The sequence below is a fragment of the Scatophagus argus genome, chromosome 20 (assembly GCF_020382885.2).
Source record: "Scatophagus argus isolate fScaArg1 chromosome 20, fScaArg1.pri, whole genome shotgun sequence".
Taxonomy (NCBI): Eukaryota; Metazoa; Chordata; class Actinopteri; family Scatophagidae; genus Scatophagus; species Scatophagus argus.
Window position 1 is genome coordinate 17872503 of NC_058512.1, and position 10736 is coordinate 17883238.

The window sequence follows — 10736 nt, forward strand, 5'->3', positions numbered from 1 at the left end:
TTTTCTAGCATAATTTATTTTATTTAAAATTACTAACCCCCTTTAAAGATGTACATCTTAAAAAAAATAAATTATGCGATTAGGGCTAAAATCAAAATATTGCGTTTGCGAATTTGTCAACATCTGGTTTTATTTTGAAAATGAAGCTGTATTTTGGTTGGGTTGACAGTAGCAGACGTTGGTGAAGACACGGCTACCTCACGTGTCAGTGGCTGTGGTTGTGTGGTTGTGTGTGTGTGTGTGTGTGTGTGTGTGTGTGTGTGTGTGTGAATAAAACATGATCAAAAAGAGCGGAAAACGTGACCAGCTGACTTACATCATCAGTCAGGAGAGAATCAGACGGAGAACTAGACGATGTGGGCCAAATCAGCACGTTCACACTGTTTTCTTTTAGAATAATTTCCGTTTCCTGTTTGTTATTCTTTCTCAGTACATTGATAATCACAAGCAGCATTTTGATGATGTCATTTTTCATCCTTTCCCTGATGCTTTTGAGGTCACAGGAATTGGAAAACATTGAACATTCAAAAACACGCAACACTTCCACTAGTAGTGCATTAATCTACCCAGTGAGGATAAAGAATAGTATTTTCAGTAGCCTTCACTAGCAGTACTAATGTGAATAGCAGCCATGATGTGTGATCACGTTGGAACACACACATCAGACGTGACACAGTGTCAGCAGAGGTGAGAGCTTATCTGTCTTCATACCCACAGCTTTCCTCACTGCCTCTGTCTTCACTGAGGGTTACACCTGAACTGTAAGAAAAGAGTCCACGTGAAATGAGTGAGCATGTTCTGATTCTGATTCTGATTCTGATGTGGTCACGAGCCAAATGTTGGATGCTTTCAGCTGCCATTAATGCAAATACACTGGACGAATGATTCGTGGTAAATGATTTTTTTTATTTGTTTCTTCTCATCATGAAGTCAGACGTTCGACAGCTCGGTATTGCTGCTGTTGCTATGATGATTACTTGTTATGATATGACGATATGTTATTTGTTATTTGATGATACAGTGTGTACATAGCATGTATTTTGCAGTATAGTATAGAATATGTCATATACACACACACATACATATATAGATACAAAAGAAATCATCATCATCACTGTGTCCTGCTAAAGGCTGACCTGCTGTGGTCGGCAGTATGTTTGGAAATGTTGCCGGGCAACAGTGTACCTGCAGAGGAAAGTGTATCTTACCTGTAAGCTGAGACGCAGAGGACAGCTGTTGGACCCCGGGATGACTCATCCCTGGTTTAGGGCAGCTTCTTTAAATCAACGAAAGAACTAGAAAAACCAAGAAGTCCACGTCCCAGCAGCCACAAACCTCTTTAGGTAGGTCTCATCCTGCTCGTGTCGTTTTTGGAAATCTAAATAGAAAGCATTCAGAGAGTGAATACCTCCAGCAAGGCCGCACACTCCTCTTAATGTGTTAATTGGTTAGTGACAAAACTTGTTGAGAATTTATTCGTCTTGATGCTCATTTGAATGTATCGTGTTGCTGTGGTGTCACTTAGAGGTGAAATGGCATCACATACTGACTGTTAATATCATGTGATAATACAGTTGCAGTCTGCACTATATGTTCAACGGTTATTATGCGAAACTAGTCACCTGACAACCAGAACGCAGTATGAGGTACCTGAAAAACCTTATGAAGCATGATGAAGACTGGATGAAATCTGTAGGTTTCTGTGACTCACAGTTGATGAATCATATGAGCCAAACAATTCATTTAATCATTCTATTTACCCAGTTTAGAGGCTTTGTCCTTATCAAAGCAATTCACCTTTTTTTTTATTTGTGAACCTGTGTGAACCTTCAGACACCTGACCAAGAGAGCGGACCAAAAATAAAATGTCCCCTGTAGAGCAAGTGGTTACTTCTATGACTCAGACTGTGTGTGTGTGTGTGTGTGTTAGAGAGAGAGAGAGACATCTGATGTGAAGATGGCATTAGCCAGCGGTCATTGGGTGGAGAAAGAGATGAGGGGAGAAGCTCCGAGTCCCAGGTGGGTCACCCTGCTTGTGTGTCACAGACCAGACTGGTGATTCATCCTCTCTGCAAAGCGGGTCTGAGCCGTGACGTAAACTCATTCAATGCTTTTAACAGAGATGTGCTGGAAAGGATATTTATTTTTTTGTGTGGTCATTGCTACATGGTCAGACCAGTTCTTATGGCCTATGTCTTCTTTCACAGACATGGCCACGCCTTGGCTGTGGCAGGAAACATGGCCTTCTTGTTTGGAGGAGCCTCCAGTTCACAAGAGGTCACTTCACATTCACACACATTAAAAACACACAGTCAAACATAGAATCTGGATGTTAATGATCTGATCTGTGCTCGTTGTTTTTCTGTATTTAGGAGGACGACCCTGTTTACCATAATGACTTCTACATGCTGACAGGTACAAATTAAGGATGAAAGTATTTTTTATCTTGCATGCAGAAGATATTTATGGTACCTGTGGAGTTGGGATAGACTGATTATTAGCCTGGCTTTGCCTTCAGTGGAGTGAAAGTACTATTCAAACATAATACAAGTACCTCAAAATTGTAGTATAGTACTTGAGTGAACTGCACTTAGCTACATTACATCACTGGCTATTCTAAATGCAAATGTATTTCAGCTGCAGTTATCAGATATCGGTCTTTTTGATTGTTAATAATTAGTATGAGTATTGTCCCTGGAAAAAAAAGTTTTAGCAAGCAAGAGATGTGTTAGCAAAAGGCAGTGAAGAAGAAGAAGACTGCCAGCCAGCAAAAACCAATGGAGGATTTAAAATGTTATGAAACAAAATTTTAACTAATTTCTTAGGAGGAATAAAATACAACGACCAAAGGACACACACACAGTGTTTGTGTTTGCAGTTTCTCCTGATGATGTGACATGGGAGGAGATTCCTCAGAGTGGAGAAGTTCCCTCAGCCAGAGAAGGACACACTCTGTGGTAAACTACAGCGCAGAGAGTCAGTTAGCTTGTTACTCGGCGTGGATACCTGAGAAATAACCAAAAAAAAAAAAAAAAAAAAAAATGCATGCATGTATTTTTTTCCATTGTCTTCTTATCATATTTTACTGGAAGGTTAATCAGCGTAGTTCTACATATGACCTGTGGGGGCAGTAATGTTCAGTTGCTCACATGTTGGCCTACAGTTAGATGGTGAGAGCTCTGGTGCAAAGTGAGAAGCAAACAGCTACTGTTTGTTGCTTCCCGGGTTGGGTTGTGTGATAATTATAGTACGATTCAATTAAAGAAACAAGGTAACAATAAATTAAAGGGGAACTCTGCTATTTTTTTTAAACCAGGGCCCTATATTTCTATATTTTGTGTGTAAATGATTTTCACCTGAGCTGACAGCTGTGGCACTCCTGCACAGGTAACCTTTAGGGTAACTCTGACCATCAAAGCCACTCACAGGTTGTTAATGTAAGCGTCTAACAACATTACAGAAAGGACGACCTTTTTGTTAAAGAGCAAACTCAAACTTTTTAACCAGAGACACCAGTCTCGCTCAGGGAGAAGTCTCGCTCTGAAATCTCACGAAATCTCATGATTTTGGTAAATAATTAGTCTTGTTTTTGGAATTTAAAATGCTGTTTTCCCTTTTTTTCATTGGAAAGTATATGTGGTCATTTGTGACAAATAACACAACAGATGCAACATTACTTGGTCATGTATATAAAAATATATACTTTGGAAACCATCATTAGGCTTTTATGATAAAATAAAAATAAAATAAAAATGATTTGTACATTGTGAGTTAAATGTAGTATACACTTCATAAAATATCAAAGTGAAATACTGACAGTGTCAAAGACAGAAGTTGTTTGTTGTTGTTTTACATGCGTGGATTTGAAAAAGTATTTTCGACAACCCTCGTGTCGCTCTGATAGAAGCAGAATGCGTACCTTCAGTTTGTACGGTCGTGAATTGTTACCCCCTTATTCTGTAACTGATTCTATAATCTCACACCCTAACCTTGGGATACTTATGCTACATTGTGGGCTGTAATCTAAAGTGTTACCAAATGCACTCTGTCTTGTTTCCTTGGGAGTGTTGTGAAAGGGAAGCTGTATCTGTTTGGAGGAGCATCCAGCCCTGACGCCACTGAGTGTCTCCCGGGAGTCTACAGCTTTGATATCGGTGAGGATGTTTTCATAGGTGGGGCGAAAAGAGGAACGTGTTCAGCTTGGTTTGCTCCAGCCAAACAACTCTGTGATGGCGTTTCCATTTTCTGTCAGTGTCTTTGACCTGGGATTACTTGGCGGTCGGGGGTGTGGCCCTCAGAACCCTCACACACAGCTCTGTGGCTGTGGGAGACAGCATCTATGTGTACGGAGGCGTTGTGGGAGGGAATCCAACCAACGATCTCATGGTTTTCAACACAGGTTCATCATCATCATTTTGATTAAAGAATCATGCTTCTGGTTTTACACTTTCGTCATTTCTATGAAAGTCACCTTACATAGAAATGACGAAAGTGTAATATGTTTCTGTATTTACCTCTCACACAGTTCTGACTCTTTTTCAGTGTCTCTCACCTGGACACCAGTGAGAACTAATGGGTCACTACCTCCTGCCCTGTAAGACATTAGTACTTTCACAAAGTGAGGATTTATGAGAATGACAGAGTTCTTCTTAGTCTGGTGAAGTACAAGTTAAATAATACCTGACGTGTGTCACATTTTAAGCAATTATGTGTTTAATGCGTGTGTGTGTTTGTAGGAGTGGTCAGAGTTTTGCTCTGGTTGGAGATCAGGTGTTCATGTTTGGAGGTTATGATGAAGGTGGAGACTTCTGTAAAGACCTCCACGTTCTCAACACAGGTGAAAACTGATTCAGACTCTCTCTGAGCTGCTTTTCTCTGAGCCTTAGTGCCTGTGCACAGTGTAACACTGATGTCAGTCCTGTAGTTCTTTAAATATTTGACACAATCAGTAAGTCCTAAGTTAAACCGTTCTGACTCTGACGTCTGTGTTTTTTTCTGTTCTTAGAGAACCTGGCGTGGCACAAATGGGAGGTGAAGGGAGAATCGCCTGCAGGCTGCACCGGGCAAACACTGACTGCACACCATGATAAAGTACACACACACATGCACTGCTTTATTGTCATTATAATTAGAGGAAACTGAACTGTCAGTATTTGAATTTAAAGGTGTTCTTTAAATTCTACTGTTTTCATTGCCAAGCCAGTGGCAGTTGGAGGTTGATGGCAGCGAAGTGGGAGGGTGGGGGCCACTCTCATGAACACGCACACGTCTGTGCCGGCGTGTTCAGATTTCGTAATGGTTCAGTTTCTTTTTATTTTTTTTATCAACTTGTCTCTGCAGCTCGCTGCGTGAGCATGGCAACCAGAGAAAACTACAGCGAGGGGAATGATACAGGAGCTGATGTTACTGTTTCCTGAATTATACATGTCTTCACGAGCACAGAGAACAGACTGATCGGTGAAAAGAAACAGTGGTGGAGCAACATCGGCTTCAAAGTCTGATTAGTTAGCTAAACTTGCCGTGTTAACCTTGTCACATTGGTAACTGTTTCCTCTATTTTTAGCTACAACCTGCATGATGAGATTATACCTGTGGTGTGCAGGTTGCAGGATAGATAACCCGGAGCTGCTGCAGAACATGGACACTGCCAGGCAGCAGCTGTCTGAGAGCTCCTTAATTATAATATATGTGTATCTGTCTCTATATATATAGCTGGTGATGGGTATAGACTGTGTGCATATACAGCCGTGTGCACGAATGAAAATCACATCAACAGTTATCTCGGGACAGTCTTTAATATAGAGAGAGCCAGCAGACCCCCATGAGCAAACACTGCGTGTTGTTATGTAAGTCATTTTATTTATTTATATTTATCCAAAAGACTGGTTTCACATCGAATTTAGAAGAATCTGTGGTGAAAATAATTTTCATCACATGTATGCATCATTTCTTTGTTGTTGTGATTATGCTGAACACTCCTCACTTTGCCCCACGAGGCCGCTGTGGTTTTCACAAAACAACACTTTATTCGTGATTTTAAAAATGCTTCAGTTATTTAATATACTTTATTTAGTCCCCGAAAAGTCTGTTTAGACCAGTGGCACATTTTACTTCAACTATATTTTGCATTTAGACAGCAAGTCAGAAGCATGAAGTCTATACTGTAGAATACAATAATTATTCCAAATGAATCATTATACCGAATGTTCACCCCCCATTTTAGGACATCTATCTTTTTGGTGGCAAAAACACAAATGAGGACGGCGCGGTGACGTCTTCCAATGAAATCCATAAACTCAGCATCGGTGAGTGCAATAACGCCGAGTCATTCTAAACAGAGTCAAAGGGCTGAGTTATATTCTTCAGATATTTCACACTGTGTCTCTGCAGCTAAAATGAAGTGGAAGGTTCCTCTGTACGTCGGGATTCCTCCGGCCCGTCGCCATGGACACACCGCCTTCATCCTCCACAGCCACGTCAGCGTGCCACAGAATGGCTTTAAGATTAAATTATCATCTTCATGATTGTCATGGTTTATAAAATATACTTTCTCTATGTGTTACACAGCTGTTTGTATTTGGAGGGAAGAATGAAGAGCAGGAGTTTAATGACCTGAAGGCCATGAAACTCATTAATCCCTCAGAGAGACAACCAGGTATTTTACTCAGATTCATTTTGTTTTATAGTAACATTAACAAGAGGGCCTAGAGGAGTGCTCATTACAGCAATAAAGTCATAGTGTTGGACAGGCCGTCCTATAGTGTAGCTAAGGTGTAAAGTTTGTCCTGAGGGTGGTGCTAGAGGAAAGGCTGTCACTTCATGGCCTGGGGAAGAGGAAAGTACCCTGAAATGACACAACGGACTGATCTTATTTTACACAAATAGAACAACAGACAGTGGAAACACATTTTCAAAAGAGCACATTTTAGAGTAAGCCAGCCTCGGTGTTGCACTCTGTATTATACATGAAAATGATAAAAGTATTTGTGAGAAGATAATAAAAAACAAAACCCAAAACTCTTTTCTCCACAGTGATGAAGGAGATTCTGTCAGAGTTTGGTCTGCAGGGAGTCAGCCACAGGTCGGCAGCTGCTGCACACACCTGTGTTTCTGTTTCATCTTCGCTTGTGTGTCTATTAGTCCGAAGTTTCAGCCTCATGTCACGCTCCGTTTGAGTCTCGTCTCTCGGTTTTAACACGGTGGCTTCATTCTGGTTTTGACTGTTAACAGCTTCGCTCCCACAAAGGTTCCCAACGTCCGCTACGAGCTCAGCGACTCGGCTCCGTCCAGTCAGCCCAGGAGCACAGCAGCTAACACACAGGTGATGAACACAGGGCAAGACCGGACCGACGGAATAGCAGTAACTAAGTAAATAGACTTGATTTATAATGTGCCTTTCAAAACCAGAGTTACAAAATGCTCTGCAATGCAAACGCTGATGAAAAAACAGAAAGATAAATAGTAAGGTTGAAAACAAGAGATGTGGGAAAAAAACAGTGCTTATAAGACAGCATTATAAATATATGAATACTGACAGCAAATACTGCTGATATTTGGGGACCAGTTGTACAAGAATATGAATGACTGTGCTTATAAGTAGTACCTGTGGTAGCTGTGCAGTGGTAGCAGTAGATATGATAGCTGATATACATATTGAAGGTCATTTGGTGTCTTCCTGTAGGTGTCTGTCCACAGAGACTTCGGTACAGTACGAGATCAGGCCATGAAAATGATCCAGTCAGCCTTCACTCTGCTGGACCAGGAGTTCCAGAAACTGGATCGGTACGTGTACATGGCTGTTTCCCATTGACCGGCTTGGTTCACATATTTACATCAGAACTTAAATGTCAGCGCAAGCCATAAACATGTCTCACATGAACCATACACAAATTTGTAAAAGTTCAGGGGGGAGACTGATACAGTTGGGATCACTTTGAGGAGCTCAGCTGGTTGACTGATTGTTTGACTGACTTCCTGCATGTCCACACCAATAACAAGCTTGTATTCATTTCCTCACAGCTACATTTCTTTCCTCCAGGGAGAAGTCAGAGTTGTCCAAAGCTGCTGCTGCTCTGCAAAGAGAGAGAGAAGCTCACCAAGTCCACAGACAACAACAGCAACAGGTTTATTTTACGTTATGTCAGTCTAATCCCAACTCACTGAACACAGTCTAATAAAATCCAGTTAAATCAAATCAATTCATCTCTAATCCCACCTACTGTAAACGATCACTTTTTAACCCGTCCAAACTCAACAAATCTAACAAACTTGAGTATTAAGCCTACTTGGCAGTTAAACTGATTCTGATCTAATCTAATCTAATCTAATCTAATCATCATCATAATGATCATCATCATCAGCAACAACAATAATACATAAGCACGCTAAGACTATTAAATTAGCATGGCTTAATACTGTTGTACAATGCATGTTAGCATGCTAAATTTGGCAAATGGGGCATTTAAGTGAGGGGTTTTGAGGTATGTCACCACTGATAATGACCCTGATGTTAAAAATGAAATACTGATATAAATACTCATGTGATTATATGGTGTAAATAGTGCCGTGCAGGTGCTGGGGAATACGGATCTTGTGCTTATCAGTTAATCTGGCTGCCTTTTTACTGTTCAGTAAGTGTGATTATTTTTGTGTGCTTTTGTACAGTTACGCCCTACACTTGTACACTGTGCCAAGAAAAAGAGACATTTATCAAAAAAAGACAAAAGAAAGGTCTTTGTTCATAAAAAAATAAATAAATTCAAAAACCCTTTAGATATTGTTGTTTGGGTCACACTTACCGTGAAGATCTGATACGGTGACGGCCCTAATCTGAACATAATGTTCATGTTCTGTTGTAGTCTGAGAAATAACTGCGGTGTGTGAATGTCAGGAGCTGCAGGAAATGCTGGACAGACATCGCTGTCAAAACGAAGCCTGGCTCCGAGCGAGAGCAGAGGAGAACGACCGCGAGAGGAGGGAGCTGTGCAGACTCAGAGTCAGTAAACACACACACACATAACCTAACCCTAACCTTAAAGTCTTCACCCTAATATTAATCCATTTACACTGTGGGGACTTGCATTTGGTCCCCATAAGTAAGGCAGGTCCTCACAATTACTTGTACTCCACGAGCACAGGAATACGCATCCACACACACACACACACACACACACACCACTTCATCAAAGCTTTTGTTTTTTTCACACAATAGTCGTATTAAAAAGTGGATGGGACGTGTTGTACAGACTTTCTGTGTGGTTGCTGTACTGCTGCACATGCAGGCTGATTTCATTATTGGGGTTATCTGTGTGTGTGTGTGTGTGTGTGTGTGTGTGTGTGTGTTTGTGTGTGTTGGGTCTCTCCTCAGGAGGAGGTGTTGCAGGAGCAGGAGAGGCTGAAGGAGGAGCACAGCAGCATCCAGAAACGCAGCGAACACCTTCTGTCCATCATGCAGCAGTTCAAAGGAATGTGAGATGATGATGATGAAGATGATGATGATGATGATGATGACAGCTGGTCATAATACTATTGGATTATAATTAAAAGCCTAATTTCATTGATGAATTGATAGATCGGTGATGTGAGAACATAACATAATAAACAGGAGCTGAATCACTGATTGTCTAAATGACCTGTTGTTGTTCTTTTATAAGGTAAATTCCAACTATAAGAGGAACAGATATGAAAAAAATCAAAATCTATTGCACTGCAACAAAAGCAGGCTTAAAGTTCTGCCGTGTCTCCATCTGCATGCAGTTCTGTTCAACAGTGTGATGTTGTCCTGATGTCAGGTGAGCAGACGGTACATCTGAATGTTCACGTTGCATTTCTCTCCTTGTTTTGTCTGTGTATAAAAGCAGTGGTGGAAGCAGAATAAGATGCATGTGTAAAGCACATCACATGTGACTGATCCACGTCGGCATAAGCCAACAGCAGTCATGTCGGACAGCGTTTCATACACTCAGACATCAGCACGCACTGCTCAGCTGTGTGACATTTCCCACAATCACATTTGTTTGTCTTTTCAGTTTACAAACACACACTGCATACTTCACATTATTCAGACTGAACAAAAAAAAAATGTGATTTTGATTAATCCAACAGAATGGGGAAGGCAGCATCACTGCTTGGACTGGCCAAAATGAAACAGAAAATGTTGCTTTAATAACTGCCAGGACACAGAATTTATCATAGCTCATTTTAGGATGAAATGATCTGACGTAAAGAGATGAACTGTTACATCTGTCTGTGTCTGGTTGCCATTGTCTGTTCTTCTGTCTCTCTCTGTCTAATTGTCTCTCTCTATACATATATACCTGTCTCTCTCTCTCTGTGTCTGTCTCCTCCACTGTCGCATTCAACAGCAGGACGGGATCACTATTACGCAAGGAAAAACAGCGTAATGCGCCAGTCGGTGTCCTTGTATTTCCTCTCGGCTGCACTATTTGGCAAAACAAGCGAGGGGCGGGGAGAGAGAGTGAGAAGTGTCGAGTTCGTAGCAATAAGACCGGAAATGAGGCGATAACAAGAAATAAGAGCTGTGTGTTTGACTTCGTTTTATGAGCAAATATTTTCTCACATCTTCAATGTTTATTCTCAGGATTTGAGTCAGATGTGATTTGTAACCCTTACTTACCCAGCGTTTATTTAACACTGATTCTATTTTAAGATTTCGTTTTTTGGTCAAAAAAGTTTGTTATTTAAAAAGATAGAATAAAGGGTGTTAAAATAAAACT

At 40.9% G+C, this 10736-nt stretch overlaps 1 protein-coding gene across 4 annotated transcripts; it reads left to right on the plus strand.

Moving 5' to 3' along the window:
* Positions 1-1157: 1157 nt before the first annotated feature.
* On the plus strand, positions 1158-9866 carry zmp:0000001301 (acyl-CoA-binding domain-containing protein 6). Of its 4 annotated transcripts, none has more exons than XM_046376130.1 (19): positions 1158-1343; positions 1931-2019; positions 2208-2277; positions 2373-2415; positions 2879-2957; positions 4066-4154; positions 4253-4399; positions 4543-4594; positions 4737-4837; positions 5006-5091; positions 6224-6305; positions 6391-6476; positions 6568-6655; positions 7033-7081; positions 7231-7321; positions 7682-7782; positions 8020-8123; positions 8891-8995; positions 9368-9866. In XM_046376130.1, exons 2-19 carry the CDS (start codon positions 1958-1960, stop codon positions 9475-9477), a joined length of 1545 nt encoding a protein of 514 aa, XP_046232086.1. In that variant the 5' UTR covers positions 1158-1343; positions 1931-1957; the 3' UTR covers positions 9478-9866. The 4 variants fall into 4 exon arrangements, 2 of the variants coding, with proteins under 2 accessions (XP_046232086.1, XP_046232087.1); XM_046376131.1 differs by having other exon boundaries at positions 8039-8123; XR_006841945.1 differs by lacking the exons at positions 8891-8995; positions 9368-9866 and having other exon boundaries at positions 7231-7368.
* The last annotated feature ends 870 nt before the right edge of the window (positions 9867-10736 follow it).

Excerpts from the sequence above, each read along its gene's own strand:
- zmp:0000001301 (XM_046376130.1), top strand. The coding sequence starts at position 1,958 with ATGGCATTAGCCAGCGGTCATTGGGTGGAGAAAGAGATGAGGGGAGAA. Across the intron at positions 4,400-4,542 it reads TCTCATGGTTTTCAACACAG|TGTCTCTCACCTGGACACCA; the intron begins GTTCATCATCAT and ends ACTCTTTTTCAG. Across the intron at positions 4,595-4,736 it reads GGGTCACTACCTCCTGCCCT|GAGTGGTCAGAGTTTTGCTC; the intron begins GTAAGACATTAG and ends GTGTGTTTGTAG.